Source organism: Myotis myotis, unplaced genomic scaffold (genome assembly GCF_014108235.1).
Source record: "Myotis myotis isolate mMyoMyo1 unplaced genomic scaffold, mMyoMyo1.p scaffold_m19_p_2, whole genome shotgun sequence".
In the NCBI taxonomy this organism is placed as follows: Eukaryota; Metazoa; Chordata; class Mammalia; order Chiroptera; family Vespertilionidae; genus Myotis; species Myotis myotis.
The window spans coordinates 185,976,559-185,994,957 of record NW_023416324.1 but is presented as its reverse complement, the minus strand read 5'-3'; the positions used below and the strand labels follow the sequence as shown (position 1 = coordinate 185,994,957).

At 43.6% G+C, this 18,399-nt stretch overlaps 1 protein-coding gene across 1 annotated transcript in view; it reads right to left on the bottom strand.

The window, feature by feature from the left end:
* Positions 1-14,349: 14,349 nt before the first annotated feature.
* Positions 14,350-18,399, bottom strand: part of SLC7A14 (solute carrier family 7 member 14) — a 101,280-nt gene continuing 97,230 nt past the window's right edge. The window contains exon 8 of the mRNA XM_036347130.1: positions 14,350-16,572. Within this exon, the coding sequence (XP_036203023.1) occupies positions 16,250-16,572 (323 nt within the window). The 3' untranslated portion in view covers positions 14,350-16,249. The remainder of the gene's footprint in view (positions 16,573-18,399) is intronic.

Genomic DNA, 18,399 nt, shown 5'->3' with positions numbered 1-18,399 from the left:
TTAGGCCTCCTTAGGAAAACAATGTTAGGATTTTTGTATAGAGCCCTTTTGAAGTTAGGCAGCTTTGGCTTAAAATTTGAAAATAAGAGAGCATTCTAGGTCAGGAGGCCTTTCTGAGCTACTTTAATCCCACAAAACCCCTAGGAGAGAAGTAGGTAGGGCCTTTACTTTATTTGAAAAATGTTTTTGGCTTCAGTATGGAAAAGAGAGAGCCAGGGTTCTGATTTCCTAGTCATGTACTTTCCCTCTGGGCCCAAGGAGGGTGGGCGAAGCCAAGACCTGGAAGGTTAGCAAAGACTCCTCTGCTGAGGACTGTGAATTTATTTCATAAAAAACAAAACAAAAGAACCTCGCTCTGTGTCCGGCCTGGTAGCTGCAGTGACCCTGACGGAGGAAGGAGTGGAACTCGTGTCCTTGAGGCCCTTCTCCAAAGCCTGAAGTTTTCCCTGGACAAACCTCATTTTATTTAATAACCCTTTACAGAGTTATTCTCCACAAATGCATTTGAACCCTCCCTGAACCCATGTCTGCTTCAGCTAGCACTGTCACTTGGAGTTAACAAGTTCCATATGTTTACCACCCATGGCGAGAGTAGTTATTCCATTTACTCGTCCTCCAATTGTCTCTTGTAAGCCGTCCTCCAATTGTCTCTTGTAAGCCGGTTACTTTGTCCCATCAAAGTTCATTTGGTTGCCACCGCATTTTCTCACTTCATCTCCAGGGTCAATTAATGGATCTCAGAACTTGAAAGGAGCAGCTTTTGAGATGCAATTTCATGAAGAAGATTGAGTAAACATTCTGCAGTGATTGAAGATCTTGGCACAAGTAAATTAGCTTCAAATGCATCCATTTTCTAATCTGTTAAAGGGAAACAAAAGTTCAGACTTTGAGAGAAGAAAATAAAACGTTTCAATTGCAATATAACAATAAGTGATAAATATGCCTCTAATTTCCCTCTATGCCCCGCCCCCCACCCCCCAACTGGCTGGGCACTTTCTGGCAACATAGTATTTCATCATATTCATGGATTCAAATTAGGAAAGATACTGGAATATGCCTTTGCCAGAAAATGCCGCTAAACTTCCGTATAGTTCCTCTAATACATTTCTTAGCTGTACATATAGTTCCACATTATTATCTTTCACTCAGTGGTATAGTTTAAATTCTAGGACACCAAATTTTTTACAGATGATTTCTTTTCCTTTAATTATTACAAAATAAACAGATCATGTTCTACCTCAGAGTTCCCCCCCCCCTTTTGTGTTTTCCTTCACAATTCTATGCACAAGATTTATGGGCACTTTTCATATCTCTGCTATTAAATCTTATTAGAAAATTTCATTCTGTGAACTTTTATAACTATCTCCTCTATCTCTGATGTACATATGTATGTTTATTTATTACACACACATGCACACACACATAAATATATATATAGATTTCAGAGAGGAAGAGAGCGGGAGATAGAAACATCAATGATGAGAGAGAATCATTGATCCGCTGCCTCCTGCATGCCCTCTACTGAGGATCAAGCTCTTGACTGTAATAAAACCTGGGACCCTTCAGTCTGCAGGCCAACACTCTATCCACTGAGCCAAACCAGCTAGGGCTAGATGTACATATGTATGTTTAGTTATCTCTATAGATGAACAACTGTATTCATGTATTGTGTACAATATAAAATGTACCCTAAATATCCCTAAATATTAAGAGAATGGAAAAATGAAATAACATTTAAATTTATGTCATACTAGAGGTCCAGTGCATGAAATTCATGGGGGGGGGTGCGGATATTCCCTTAGCCCAGCCTGCACCCTCTCCAATCAGGGACCTTGGGGGATGTCTGACTACCAGCAGTCAGACATCACTCTCACAATCCAGGACCATAGGCTCCTAATTGCTCACCTGCCTGCCTGATCACCCTTAACTGCCTCTGCCTGCCAGCCTGATTGCCTCTTACTGCCCCCACCCCCGTTGGCCTGGTCACCCCCAACTGTCTCCCCACCCCGCCAGCCTGGTCACCTCTAATTGCCCCTCCTGTTGGCCTGGTCATCCTCAACTGCCCCCCTTTGCCTCCTGGCCGCCCCCAACTGTCCCCCCTGCTGTCCTGGTCACCCCACGCAGCCTGCTGTTCAGTTGTTAGGTCATCCCTCACCACCCCGCCCCCCGCCGACCTTGTCGCCCCAAGCAGCCTGCTGTTTGGTCGTTACTGTTACTGTGATGGTGTCCCGGACAAGTTGCATATTTCTCTACTATTAGTATAGATTACTTAATACTAGGATAAACATTCAAAAGTCTGATTATTAGTTTAATTAATTTTACTACTTTTTTAAATAGCTGCTTTGGCTAAAAAAGACTATGCCATCTGAATACACAGAACCAAATAGGAGAAGTCCATCACTGACTATCTTTCTCAGTCATTATGCTCTCCTGTCACTCTCCTCCATGAATTTTGCAAACATTTGTATTAAAGCTTGGCAGTTCTCCATTTTCCTTGATCCATTCAGGTTTTTTTCAACCAGATAGTTTGCATTTTTATACTTCTAAAAAACTGTTTGCAGACTCTTCATTTGTAAGATTTCTTAATCTGATTTTAAAAATTTAAATGTTCTATATGTACAGTAGGACTGCTTTTATAGTTGATATGTATTATTTTCAGCTTCTGTTATTTGTGTCATTGTTTGAGGAGAGGCGACAGGGTGTCTTCTTGGTTTGCCACTTAGGACATGGCTAATTTTTGAAAAGGCTCTTATGTTATAGGACATAAAGATTAACAAAATTTTATTTTTGAAAATAAAAGTAAAATATATTTTGAAGAACACTTAGAAAAAACAAAAAAGTATAAAGAAATGAAAAACATTCCAAATAAGACTTCTCAGAGGTAAATAATGGTTAACATCCTTTCTAATAAAGAGAAACATGGTAATTGGCGTATGACCGCTACCCTTCCCATTGGCTAATCAGGGCAATATGCAAATTAACTGTCAGCCAAGATGGCGGCCGGCAGCCATGCAGCTTGAAACTAACATGAGGCTTGCTTGCTTCAGTGACGGACGAAACCAACGTTCCCCGCCTGCCTTGCAGGCCTCTGAGCCTGTAGTTTGAAACATTTTAACAAATATAGAAGCTTAAAAAAACCCCAGAAACCAGCTTTCAGCCAGCTGGGATCTCAGATCTGGAGTCAGAGCTGGAGTTATACATTGTTTCGAACCGAAACAAACCAGATACCTACTTTCAGCAGCAGAGGCCTAAGAGCTGGAGCCTCAGAGCTAAAGCTGGTCCAGAATTAAAAAAAAGAAAAGAAAAAAAGGAGCAGTTGGGAGCTTCCGTCACCCGCCAGCCTGAAAACAGCCCTCAGCCCCTCACCCAGACTGGCCAGGCACCCCAGTGGGGACCCCCACCCTGAAGGGTGTGTGACCAGCTGCAAACAGCCATCATCCCCTTACCCAGGCTGGCCAGGCACCCCAGTGGGGACCCCCACCCTGATCCAGGACACCCTTCAGGGCAAACCAGCCAGCCCCACCCATGCACCAGGCCTCTATTCTATATAGTAAAAGGGTAATATGCCTCCCAGCACCAGGATCAGTGGAGCCGAGAGGCCTCCTGGCACCGGGATCAGCATGACAGGGGGCAGCGCCCAAACCCCCTGATCGCCTTGCAGCTCTGTGTGTGACAGGGGGTGGGGCCACAACCTCCCTATCCGCCCTGCTCTGTTCGTGACAGGGGAAGGCGCCCCAACCTCCTGATCAGCCCTGCTCTGTGCCCGATACGGGGGAGCTCCCCAACCTCTGATCGCCCTGCGGCTCTGTGTGTGACAGGGTAGAGCCATAACCTCCCCATCAGCCCTGCCCTGAGTGTGAGAGTGGCGGAGCCCCAACCCCCTGATCGGCCCTGCTCTAGAGGGCGGCGCCACAACCCCCCCCCCCCCCCCCATGGGCCCTGCTCTGTGTGTGATGGGGTAGAGGCATAACCTCCCCATCGGCCCTGCCCTGAGTGTGACAGTGGCGGCGTCCCAACCCCCTGATCCGCCCTGCTCTGTGTGTGACAGGGGGTGGCGCCCCAACTCCCCTATTGGCCCTACTCTCTGAGTGACAGGGGGGAGCTCCCCAACCCCCTGATCGACCCTGCTCCTTGAGTGACAGGGTAAGGAGCCCCAACCCCCCTGATGGGCCCTGCTCTGTGTGTGACAGGGGGCAGTGCCCCAACCCCCAGATTGGCCCTGCTCTGTGCGTGACAGGGGGTGGCGCTGCAACCTCCCTATCGACCCTGCCTTGAGTGTGACAGGGGGCGGTGCCCCAACCCCCCAATCGGCCCTACCCTGAGCGTGACTGGTGGTGGCATCGCAACCTCCCAATCCGCCCTGCTCTGTGCATGACAGGGGGTGGCGCCCCAACTCCCCAATCGGCCCTGCTCTGAGCCTGACCAGGGGCTGCACCTAGGGATTGGGCCTGCCCTCTGCCACCCGGGAGCAAGCCTAAGCCAGCAGGGCGTTATCTCCTGAGGGGTCCCAGACTGCAAGAGGGCACAGGCCAGGCTGAGGGACCCCCCCCACTTCCCCCCGAGTGCACAGATTTTTGTGCACCGGGCCTCTAGTTTTATATAATCTTCTAAATCTTTTTCTGCATATTTATAAAATATACTAGAGGCCCAGTGGGTGAAATTTTTGCATGGGTGTGTGTGTGTGTGTGTGTCCCTCAGCCCAGCCTGCACCCTCTCCAATCTGGGACCCCTTGAGAGATGTCCAACTACTTGTTTAGGCCCAATCTCTGTGGTGGGATTGGGCCTCAATGGGCAGTTGGACATCCCTCTCACAATCCAGGACTGCTGGTTCCCAACCACTTGCCTGTCTGCCTGCCTGATTGCCTCTAACCGCTTCTGCCTGACAGCCTGATCACCCCACCACTCCCCTGCCAGCCTGATCAATGCCTGACTGCTCCCCTGCTGGTCCAATAACCCCTAACTGCCCTCCCCTGCTGGCCCGATTGCCCCTAACTGCCTTTCCCTGCCAGCCTGGTTGCCCCTAACTGTCCTCCCCTGCAGGCCTGGTCCCCCCCAACTGCCCTCCCCTGCAGGCCTGGTCACCCCTAACTGTCCTCCCCTGCTGCCCTGGTCACCCCCAACTGCCCTCCCTTGCAGGCCTGGTCCCCCTCCAACTTCCCTCCCCTGCAGGCCTGGTCTCCCCCAACTGCCCTCCCCTGCAGGCCTGGTCCCTCCCAACTGCCCTCCCTTGCAGGCCTGGTGCCCCCCAACTGCCCTCCCCTGCAGGCCTGGTCCCTCCCAACTTCCCTCCCCTGCAGGCCTGGTCTCCCCCAGCTGCCCTCCCTTGCAGGCCTGGTTGCCTCTAACTGTCCTCCTCTGCAGGCCTTGTCCCTCCCAACTGCACTCCCTGCAGGCCTGGGTCCCCCCAAACTGTCCTCCCCTGCTGGCCTGATCACCCACAACTGCTTTCCCCTGCTGGCCATCTTGTGGCATCCATCTTTGACCACATGGGGGTGGCCATCTTGTGTGTTGGAGTGATGGTCAATTTGCATATCACCTCTTTATTATATAGGATATTTTCAAAAGTAAAGACATACTATATAAAATATTTGCATCCTACTTTAAAAGTTTAACATAATGATGACCTCATGTCACAAAACATTTTTTAAAGACAGTTTTGAATGGCTGTTACTCTATACTTGATTTAAATCTCTAGTTTGGAATATTAGGTTGATTTCAATTTTTAGGGTATTTTCTTTCTGCAATTACAGATATATTCTTTGGTATAAACCTTTTACCACAATCTTTTCTCAGGACTTGTGAAAAATGTGTGTTCTGAGAAGAAACTGCTATCAGCCATTCAGATTTCAATGTGGATGAGTTATGACACTGTGTTCCTTCTTCAGGGGGAGTTAACTCTGAGAGCATTTAAAGATCTCTCCTACTGAGGAATGCCAGACTTTGTTTCCAATGGAGGCATTTGGGGCATCAAGGAGCAGATAGGGTAGAGGTGCCTCCCTCCACTGACCCCCAGGCCCACAGCACATCTTCACGTGTCCTTCCCACCACAGTTATAGGCCACTATCCACATTCTTGTACAAGATTGACAAGGCTGGAGAGAAAATTGAGAATATTGTATCCACACCAAGAACTTATTTCCAGTACATTAAAGGGGCTACTTTGGACATAGAGCTTCATAGAACAGGGAAACCCCGTTGCTAGGAACCCCCCTCCGCCTCTACACTGTACCTTGTGAGGAGTGTCTCTGTTAGGAAGGAAATCCAATCAGTCTTCCAGCCACCAGAATTGAATTTGGATGGACTATTTCCCCTTTGGATTCTGTTCCAAATTGTATTCCTGTTCCTATGTTTGAAGTTAATTAGCGTCATAAGTCATTTGTATTTCCCTTTTCTGAAGGGAAGCCTGCCACAATACTTATCTCATCCAGTTAATTGACTTACGGAGGGCTCATCCCTTCCTGAAAACACTCTAAATGGCTCTGATGGGTAAGTATTAGGCTTACACATATAAGTAATAAAAGTTTGGAGAATTCAGATTTCTAGTTCATAGAAATGGAGAGTGTGATTTTCTCTCTGAGCCCCAGTAGCTTGGAATTTTTCTTGATTTGATCGAGGCCAGTGTGAGAATGGAAGAAACCCCTCCTCAGATAGGGGTACAGGAGAGGAAGGAACTGGACACAGAAAGGACTCCCATTGCCAGTCAGTGAACTGCTGATAGCTGAACATAAAATGTGACAGAGCTGTCAATGTAATGTTTGCGATATGAAGATCCTTTAAATTTCTAATGAGGTATTTAATTTTTTAAATGGTTTTGAGTTATAGCCTAAGGAGAAGAGGGTTCCAAAGCAGCTGTGATACTCTGAACAACCTCTTAATTGATTTTTCAACTTAAAAAACTTCGGTAAGATATACAACATAAAACCTGCTATTTTAACTATTTTTAGGTGTTCGGTTCAGTGATATTAAGTGCATTCATCTTGCTGTGCAATGATCACCACCATTCTCTTCTAAACTCTTTTCATCTTGCACATCTGAAACTCTATACTCATTAAACAGTGACTCTCTCCGCTTCCAGTCCCTGGAAGCCACCATTCTTCTAACTGTCTCTATGATTTTGACTACTCTAGGTATTCCAAAATTGGAGTTATATAGTTTTGTTTTTCTGTGACTGGCTTATTTCACTTAGCATAGTGCCCTCAAAATTCATCCATGATGTGACATGTGTCAGAATTTCCTTCCTTTTTAAGGCTGAATAATATTCCGCTGTATGTATATACCACATTTTCTTTATCTATTCACCCAGTGATGGAGACCTGGGTTACATCCATATTTTAGCCATTGTGCATAATGCTGTTATGAACATATAGCTTCAAGACCCTGCTTTCAATTCTTTTGGATATATACCCAAAGGAGGAATTGCTGGATCGTATGGTAATTCTATTTTTTTTTGAAGAATTGCTATACTGTTTTCCACAGCAGCTGTATCATTTTATATTCCCACTAATAGTGCACAAGGATTAGACTCTGCACCCTTGTCAACCCTTGTTATTAAACAACCTTTTAATTTTAAGGCCCATGTAATGAGGTTGAATTTTGAAATATTAATTCAATTTTTAAAAAAATATTGGTAATCCCTACTTCCAGGTTGTCCTGTGATTCTTCTTGGATATTATATGTAATAGGCCAATGGGCAACCCTTCCACCGGTAAGATTGAGTTATGAGGCTTATTGTTCCTGGGAAGGAGAATAATATGTAGGAGAATCCTTGTCAGAGTGACAGAGGAGTGGAAAGCCAGCCCCTGCTGGCCCTCTGGATAGGGAGAGAGGAAGAGAAATAGAGGTAAGACGGAGAGGGGAAAATACTTGTCCTGGTTCTCCCTGTCTAAAACTTGAAAACACTGGGTGGGTTAGTGGTTTCCTTAGCTGGAAAGGATATAAGCAGTGTGCTGCTAAATGTGTAACACAGCTCTCTGGAAAAACAAAAAGAACCAACAACCCTGATTTTGTAGCATTTGCCAATTTGCATGGTGTAAATGCTCCCAACATGGTTGATTTCAAGCTACCAAAGCAAACTCATTGAACATAGAGTTGGGAAAACATGTGCAATCATGTGTCATTTTATAGAATTTTCCCCATACAGATATAATAGTTGAAAATAACCTTGAGAGCAGTCAAATGTAGCAAAATAGTTAATTACTACCTTTGCTTTCAATATAATTAATTGAAAGTTTATTTAATGATGGTTGTGTTTAGCAACGGACTCACGAAACTTCTAAGAAGTTAACAGTCTTTCCTGTGAGCAAGCTGCAGCATCCCACTGGTTATAAGCTTCAATAACCAGAGCCCAGAAACAATAGTGTATCATTAGTGAAGGAAGTGACTGGGTACCTGAGGCTGAGGTAGTGTTTGTGGTTCCCCAGGTCTCAGGAGGATGCAGTGGATTCTAAAGTGGAAGAGCTGAGGGCTCAGTGGACCAGCAAAGGCCTGGAGTGCATACAAACAGGAAGAAACTTCACGTTTGGCATGAGAAAGCCTAAAATTATTGGATGGGTTAGTGGGCCACTTAGCTGGAAAGGATAGAAGCACTGGTGTGCTGGACCACTGTAGACTGAATGCCAGACCTGTAGATTTTGGAAATGAATGTCATTATGAAACCCGTTTGGCTAGAAGGGCTAGTCTTTCTTCAGTGGTCACCTGTCCAGGGAGCAGTGCAGGGAGCCATTCTGTAGCAGCATCCATTAAGTGTTCAAAGCACTCTCAACTCATCTGCACCCCCAACTTAGGAGATCATACAGGCTCTGTTCCCAGATGTCATTTTGGAGGAAAAGCAAGGGGAAGGGGAGGAAATACAAAGACTGAGCCTTTATCTCAAAGAGACTCAATCATCTAAGAGATTAAACAGGAAGACATGAGATTCCGTAAATGAATACATTTAAAGTTTGTTTCCACTGCCACCCAGGCAGGTGAACTTCTGCAAGGGAGATCCTGAGTTTGCAGAAAATAAAGACACGTGAGTTGCTTGCATCTCATGCAGTGTAGAAAATATGCGACCTGCTACACCACTCTCCTTTTCTCCAGGTGTCACTACCTGTACTATCAAAAATAAAATAGATTAACCCACCACTAAGCTATTACAATTGGGTTTGGGATTGTAGGCAGGTGCTGTTTTTCCAATTTGTCCTTAAATTGAATGGGGGCAATGGAACTGAATGCTCTGTGGGGCTGAGGCTGGAGGGTGTGTGTGACTGTGACAGGAGTGAGCACTGAGAATGGGGTAACTCAGGTGGCAGCGCAGTGAGCTAGGTCCAGATAGAGCTCTGCACCATGTTTGAAGAAACTGGTAAGAGGGAGACTGAATCATTTCATGTTCTCCTCGTGGAAGTAAAGGGAATTTAAAAATGTAGGTTGGCACTGTCTTTCTTCAAATTTAAATTTTAATAGTCGGTTAGCTGTAGTTTTTAAAATATTTTTATTCTGAAAACAAATTTTCCACAATAATGCAATTAGTTTCAAACCAATAAAATAAAATAGAGCTCATTTATCTGACTTTTCTACAATGGACAATTGATTGAAACATTTAAGGCAAGATTCACTTACTCATCTCCATTTTAGAATGTAAAGAATATACCAGACTTCTGGAACTGGTTAAGGTTAACAAAATATGGGAAAGCTTCTTTTTCTTTTCTTTTTTTCTTTTGGTAGTTTCCTGGGTAAAAGCTTTACATTACTGTGGATATTTTATAGTAAGACACTTTGTTTCTCACTTTTTTTTATAAACCCATTTTTAAACTTAAAGGCACACAATAAAGCTTTATGCATTTATTAAAATATACACATTTTGGTAAATTTAGAATTTTCCCTTAGTATCTTGACATATCAATATATTGTCAACACCACAGTCAATTTCAAAATAAAATATACTCCATAACATATCTGCATATTATTTCTTTCTTCATGATACACTACAACACCCCATTGTACAGTGCACCAATGGGAATTAAAAACCACAAAACGAACAAACTTTAACAAATACAGCAATTATATATATACATATATATGTATATATATATACATGTATATATATATATATATCAAAGATATATCAAAGAACAACACCAGAAATTACCAGCTGCAAAAAGCAAGTTGTACTTCTCAAGGACCAAACAAAAATGAAACAAGTTAGTAAAATTTACAGGCTGTACTTATAACTTTGGGTATGAATTAAACAATAACCTTTCTTTTCCACAGTGAGAAAAAGCTAGAAGGTCGAGTCCTGTTGTCAGATGGTGTACCTTTGTGGGATGAGAACAGCACGTGCTCTCTTCAAAACCTGCAGCCCCTTCTGTTAGCCCAGGCAGTTGAGGTATTTATGTGCCACCATAGCATTAACAGTGTGTTTGTTTTGGAAAGTGGGGGTTTATGATTTCCTGTATAGACTTTTGCCTTTGGGAGTGTGAGTGAGACAAGTGTACCACAACTGCCAAGACCAGTCAGGAGGAGATGGGTAAGGAGCCGTCCCTCATTCCAATATTAGACTGAACCCAATCCTTCTTACTCTGCACTTCCTGAGAAATTTACATCACCACAATTCCTTTGAGCCAATGTCACCAAGTCAATGTCAGGAATATATAATAGAAAAAAAAAAAAAGCACAGAGGAAGTCCCTCATGAAAAAAATCCACACTGCCTCCATTTCCTAGTTTGAATACAAAGCCATTTTCTTTTCTTTTTGTACCTAAATGCACTTGAATGTTCTTAAGGAGTAAGAAATTAGAGCTACCTGCTTTTAGAAGACTTCTAGCCCAAAGCTGTCTTTGTGAAAGCTCTATATGAATGTTGCAATCCCATGCATGTAGAATACTGTGTAATGATTTCTAACACTATTTTAGTTGATAGTGCAGGACATAGGTTCATTTTTGAAAGACTTCAAAACATCCACTAATCCCTTTTGGGTTTTAAATCCTAAAAAAAGAATGTCTTTTTCTTGGAGAAGTAATTTTGGCAAAAGGCAACAGCTTAGGTGTTTCAGAGTGATGCATGTACGACTTAAGCTCAACAAGAAGAGGAAAGCATTTCAGACAGGAAGTTGCTCTTAAGGAGGAAAAGCGATCACAACAGCCTCTCCTGTAAAGTCTTAGAGAAAATACAAGTAGACACAGGAATAACAGCTATGTACATGAAAGAGGCTTTGTGCTACCCATCCCCATTCCAACGGAAAAACATGAAGTAAACTCGAGGTGAAACAGCATCCTGGTTCCTGCTTGTGGTGGGGCCGGTGTCTGGGATGCTGTTTCTGTGCTTGTGCACTGTTTAATTACAAATATTGGCTGTCTCAGGGCCAGACGTCACTGCTGACCAGGAGGCACCTTTCTCTCTTGGGACCTTCAGAAGCCCCCCGTAGACAAACAGGCCTTCAGCATCAGGGAGGTACTTGCACACAAGAGTAACCTAGGCTTAGTCAAAGTTTTGGATAGAAACACCTTCCTTGACTAGTCTTGTTCCAAATGGCATGACAATCGAGTGCTGTCATGCAGCCCAGTTGGCCAGCTTCGGATTATGTGTTTCGTTTGCACCTCCCTCCTCCCCAGTGTGAGAAATGAAGGCCATCTGTGGACTGCCCACTAACCTGAAGGCTTAAATCCAAGAGTGGACCATTAACTGCTCCCCCGACTTGGTAAGCTGACCCCAGCTCCAGCTTCAAACACATTTCCTGATTTCTGACATCCCCACCCACCAAGACATTCTAATCTGAGGAACATGTGGTTGACCGTCAGTGGGCTTCCACTGACATCTCTGGACCTGGTAAAACCTTCCTGGGAAAGGCAACAGCAATTTCATCTACTCTTTTAGGCTGATTCTCAAACTCCTTGTGCTCAAGCTAAGTAAAGTCTTGAGCTGAGGTTTTACTGTGTAGCTCAGATAGAAATAAAAACTTACCAGGTTTGGTTGTTTAAATTCTATTGTTGAGAATTTTAAAGTGGCTGCACATTACTTTGTCTTATCTGTCCATAAGATAAGTTAAACGTTAGGTTAATGATCAAAGGAAGAACCATATATTGCCTTCAGTATGGATATTTGTTCTGTTTAATATGGTAAATCAACTTGGAGTGTCTATGTGACTTGCTAGCTCCTTCCATAGGCAGAGGAAGTCACTGCCCCAGCTTCTTAAAGTCCAACTTTCCCTGATTCATACTTTCATCATTTCCCCAGTGCCTCCCCACCCAAGGAGAGCCAGCCAGCTCAGTTCCACTTGCACGTCTATCTGTGGGTGAGCCCTAACCTGCCTTCTCAAATTTCTTACTGTTACATACATAAATCATGCATAATTCATAAGCTCCTGCCAAACTAGCTTCTTGCTTTTCCTTGAAGGAGGCACAATACAAATTATTAGTCAGGAGACAGCTATCAGCCACATTCTACACCTTACTCATGCTGACCTTCCACTCAGCAAGCCTCTCCCCATTTCTACCTGTAAAATTCTGTCCATTCCACAGGGCTCAACCCAAGGGCTTCATTCTCTATGATCATTTCAATGGAAGGAGGTCTTTTCCATATTTGAACCCTCAGTGAACATTATAACTTCCTCATCTTACCTGTCATTTTTATGATTGTTCTTTATTTATATATCTTATTTCCCCTATTTCGTATGCCATAGCACATAATAAGCGCTCCATAAAAACCTGTTGAATAAATTATAATTTATTTTCCTCTCATTCATCACACATCCATCCATCCATCCATCCATCCACTCATTCAGATATTTATGGAACATCCACTATGTGCCAGGCACAGGTACCTGGTAAAATGCTGGCCTGAAACTTATCTGTGGGTTTTACTAACCTATGCTTAGATTATTACAATCTGCCCTTATAGAGGAAGATTTGTTCTTATTTGTACTTCCTGTCATTAACAACAATCGCATTATTTTTCAAGTTGCCCCTCATTGGCAATTAGCATTGCATATCAAGTTTCTGCATTTGAGTACTTACCACACTCCTAGCTTTGTTTTATCCTTTTTGTTTGCCCACAGCTCCCTACTTAATTATTTGGGGTATTATATGTAACTTAATAGCCACCTCTGCTTTTGAAATGAAGCAGAGTACCAATAAATCAACAACAACTTAAAAAATCAAATAATTGGCTCCAAACCACAAATCCACATGATGTAACCTCACTGGAAGAGCTCTTGCTGCAGAGAAGAATTTAATAAAATGTAGGTCCTCCTTGGACTCCTTTCAAGGGGGCTAAATTTCTATGGTAATTATTTATAAGGTGATCTTACTTTTAATGTGGTTTCACAAATGTGGTCTTAAGAAAATTGTCAGGAAACACTAGTAAAATCATCCTAGTGATTGATGGTATTCGAAAACTGCATTGTGAAATCTGGGACTGTTTCAGGAGAGGTGGGGAACATGAGGAAAAATAGGTCTATTTACCGTATAAAAACCTTTTTCTATCATATTGACTAATTTTAAAAAACCAAGTTTGCTAGGAAGATGACTAATCAGTTTTAGCGAAATAAAGAAATCAAAGCTTGAAAAAAATTATAGAGGTACTATTTGCGAGAAGTGACTTCTGAAATGAAGTACTTCATAGGATCTTCACGAAATCAATGCCAATGGTATTTCCAAAGTTTGTGTCCTCTCTCCTCATGCTCCAGAAATTGCATACTGCGGCCACCAGACTATTATGACTTTAATACCTAAAACCTCTCTAGTAAAAGGAAGCTCTTTCACCCACATTAAGATTTTGTTATTTTGCATTCATATTTCTCTTTGAACATTTATAATGAATACAGCCCCACCCTACCTACCTGGATATATCCCAAGCTTAACCAGATTTTATTTAAATTAGGCAGATTTGTTGAATTCTAAAACTAGTTCAAAACTTCATTTTCACAAAAATTGCTGATGATTAGATTACAATTAATGCCCAAGGATCTATTTCACAGACCAGGTACTATATCTTTATGGTTGAGGTTAGGGGAGAAAAACAAACAAACAACCAGCATTGCTAAGCATTACAGTTAAATGACAAATGGCCTCAGAAAACTAGAGCTATAAACAATTAATATAAAAGAATGAAAAAGAAGGTCTAGAAAATAGTAGTTATTTGAATTTAAATGACATGTTGGCTATGGGTATGATATGCAATCTATTTAAAAGCATATTAAAACTATAGTTTCAAACAAGAATAGATCTATCTAGAGACAAATGGTAGGGGAAGGGGGGTTAGAGAGCAACCAAAGGACTTGTATGCATGCGTATTAGCATAACCAATGGATACAGAGTGGGGCAGCGGGGGCTTCCCTGGGGTGGGAATGGCTAAGGTTGGGGGTCAATTGGGGAAAAAGGAGACATGTAAAACTTTAGACAATAAAAAAAAGGAAACAAAAAAAAATCCACACAAAAAACTATAGTTTCAATTGACCTTTTAAAAATGCCATGTTAAGGCCCAGTGCATCAGCCATGGGGACTTGTGATGCTCAGCTATTTTATTTACAACTATCAGGCTGCCGTGCTGCTCTTTCCCTGGGCTGAGAGCCTCCAAGGGCACGTGTCACTCTTTTCTGCATGCCTATCGCTTATCACGTGGTACAGTCTCAATCAGGATTCGCTGAGTGAAAAACGGACTTCTGCTTCCTGCCCATAATCCTACAGTGTGCCAAGATGGCACGAACCTCAACCTGTAAGAAAGAATAGATTTAAACATTTGTGGATGTGTTCTGGAAAACTTTTGGCTTAACACGAGATCCAGGAGAGAGAGAATAACGAATTTGCTATTTTGCCCCATTTTCAGAAATTCTCACAGAGATTTTAGCTTAACCCAAGCCCCGTGCCTTCACATACATGTGCACATATCTCCATGCAGTGTTGGAATCCCTGCAACCCAAGAGCAGTAAATAGACCATGAGCCTTTTCCTGTTGCAGGTTGTCACCTCCAGCTTGTTTCAGAGGAATTCCTTCAAGAGCACCTCCTGAGGCCCAGATTTAGACCTTACCAGGTAGCCATTTCTCTGGGCTTCAGTGAAATCGCTCTGGGGAATAACAGGGAGAAAAACACACGTCTAAAAGTGAGCTACCCCAGAAGAACAAGGTTCAGAAGTGAAATGTGATCTCATGGAATGCAATTACCTAAGAAGCCGTGCTTCAACATTTTTGTGTTCAGAGTAGCACCCACCAATCAAATGGTGGCATATCTTTAAAAAAACAACCAACACACGACAGAATTTATAATTTTAGAAATCTGAAATAGAATTTGCAATGTGATCTCAGTGGCTGGGTCACTTCTCCTTGTAAAGATTTTTATCTGATTATAAAACAAACAGCCTCCTTCTTCAAGGCATATTAGTGCCATGAAATCATGCTCTACCTTTGCCCCCTTCCATTCTATCAGCAGGAGCTTAGAATCAGCTATAAGAGAAGGCTTGACAGGGAGTTAATTTCTGCCCACACCCCCTGGCCTTTGCTGCAAGAGACGTTATTTAATGTTTTGTGGGCATTTACGTAGAGCTTTGGTGGTGCTCCTCACCCCATTACTGGGTCTGCTTTGTGGCGAATCTGAAACTTTGGGGAAATGGTTTCAGAGTCCCTGACCTTTGGGGGATCCTAAAGTTATATTTTGGAGACCGTGAGAATGTTGGTGAATAACAAGAAGCGTGTGTCTTTTCCATGAATTTGTTTTTGTGAGATTTCAGATTTCAAAATGCTGCTTGCTGAGGAAGTGCCAATGCCACCTGCCCACCCAGGCCTGGGGGAGCCGCCCTCAGCCCGTATGCTGAGCACAGGGCTTTTCCCTTGTGGTCTCAGGTGGTAGAAATGCTGCCTTATGCCCACTCCCACCGGCTTTGGCACATCTCCACAAGGAGCTGCCGCCTCAGTGTGGTCCAAGAAGTTTTTCCTTGCTTCTTGGGGTCTCCGTAAGAAGCAAAACGATTCAACCAGCAGAGCAAAGGCCTGAGAAACATTTGCTGCCATCAGCTCTGATGGTTGCATCTAAGTTAGAATTTCTTGTAGCTTTTTGTTTAGTTTTTTTAAAAATATTTTTTTTTTCTATAAGGGGACCAGTCTCTTCAACAGAACTACCCTGAAGAGCAAAAGTAGTAAATGACAGGCTATGACTGGGGACGGACTTTGAGGAAGGCTGGACTTGTGAAATGAGAGGCAAAGACGTTTTCACCTTCTAGCCCACAGGTTAAGTTACTGAAAAGACATCACCACCATTTCTGTGTATTCCTTGTGTTGTTTACTCCTACTCGGGCGAGTAATCTAACTCATCATTCGCAATCAGGGCCTCCGAGTTCTTTTTGTGTTTGCTTTTGCTCTTCGCTTTGCTACTTGTCCGGGTGTTGGCCGTGGCATCTGACATCTGTTGGTAATAGAAGCCTTTGTCTTCGGACGGCCCGCCCCAGTTCTCCTGGCTCTCGCCCTCGGTGGCATAGGAGAAACCCTCCTCCACGGAGAAAGGGTCGTCCACGTCGTAGCTCTGGTATGTGCTTTGGTGCAGGGCCTCCTCGCGGGCGCTGATTTCCAGGGTGCTGTTCCAGATGCCATACCCAAAATAAATGAGCATTCCTGCAGGAGGGAAAGGCACAGGTGAATGAAAGGCACAGGCAGCTGCTTTGGGATCCATGGGATGAGAGGGAAGATCTCTCTCTGTGGTGCAAGCAGGGCTGGTGGCCAATGTGTTTTCTTTGGTCTACACTGACTTTGGGAGAGGCTGGAATGAAAGGCCATTGGGAGACAGGGCATTAGGCAACCCATATTTACAGCTTCCCCTAAAAAAGTCTGACAACACTGCACCCATATTCCTGTACGGCAGCTTAGGGCTGGAGGTAAGAACTAGCTAACTCCTTACACAAGATGTGGGTTCTCTAGGTCACCCCAGTCCCCACCTCCCCTGTTGACAATCAGCTCACAGCATTCGTGTCGGTGCCAGCCAGGAATCTGCATTTTTTAAACCTTGGGTTAAATATTTATGGTTTAGAAACAGTGCATTCTCAACATTCTCACATTTTATTATCCCAGGCCTCCATCTTTTATTTCGCCACTTAGCAACATGTGTATGTCACCCCACGCTTTCCCTTGGCATATTTCACTCACTGACAGCATCATATGTTACTGCCACATAGAGCTGCCCACTCCCTTCTGTGGCCTTCCAGAGCGCCTAGTGCCTGCCACTGTGATGGCCCTTAGAACAGCTTTTGTGCGATTGATTATCTGCACAGAGAGGTTCTATTTTATAGACTCTGCAGAAAACTGGCACTTAATATCTGTGGAATGAATGAAGGAGGATTCCTAATAAGCATGACATATCCAGTGCAATTCCATGTTTTGATGTCACTCCAAGCAACGGAAAGAAACTTGTCTCTCTAATCAATTTGTAGCATTAATATGGGCCCATGTTTCATTTCTATTAGAATTATTTGATACAATATCTAAAAATAATTTGAGAGCCCCACTTTCTATCTCAAAAACTGAGAACTATAGCCATGGGCGGCCATAGGGCATGATGATTAAGAGTGTGAGCTGTGGGTTCAAATCCTGCCTCCACCACTATTCAGTGTGTAATTACGTAGCCTCTTGGTGTCTCAGTTTTATCTTCTGTAAACCATGAGAGCACTGTACCTATCATATGGGGCTGCTGTGGGAATGATACCAGTTAGCAGTAGTTTTCAACGGAGGCTGCACCCGAGGGTCACCTGGGAAGTTTTTGAACCGCTCTGATATCTAAGCCCCACTGATACCTGATTTAATTGAGCTGCAGTGACCCAAGCATAGGTATGGTTTTTAAAGCTCCACAGGTGATTCCAATGGTCAGCCAAGTCTGAGAACCCCTGAGATGAGGAACATAGAACTCCTGATGCACGTATTCCACCGCTGACTCTGGCCATATTATGGCCTGCCCATTGTGGGGCCTCTTGGTTATGCAACCCCCTTCCAGGTCCCCCACACCCTCTTCTAAGTGGCACTAGTCCCTTTGGCTTTGCTAACCCTGCAGGCATCTGCTGGGCTCTTTGCCTTGAATAGTGAGGTCAAGCCTGCTTTCCGCTCTGGTGCTTGAGAAAACCCTGCTTCCTTTTGAATTTGAAGTGTGTCTATTTAAGCTTGGATTTCTTCTTCCTTGTCTCAAATCACCGCGGCCCCCCCTCCCTCCCCGCAACTCCCCATGAAATCAACTTTTCAGCAGCCAAAGTAAGCAGAGATTTATAGTCCTAATTGGTAATAAATCCTTGAGTTAATCATTTGCAGATGTAGCTATTACTTCTCAAATAGTGACTTTATTTTTCTGAGCAGGGATTTTTCCTTTCTTGTCTGGGGGTGGTAGTGGCCATGGGGGGTAGTCATTATCCTTATGTAGCATGAGGCACTAAATTAAGACCTCTTCTAAAAGGGCCAGTA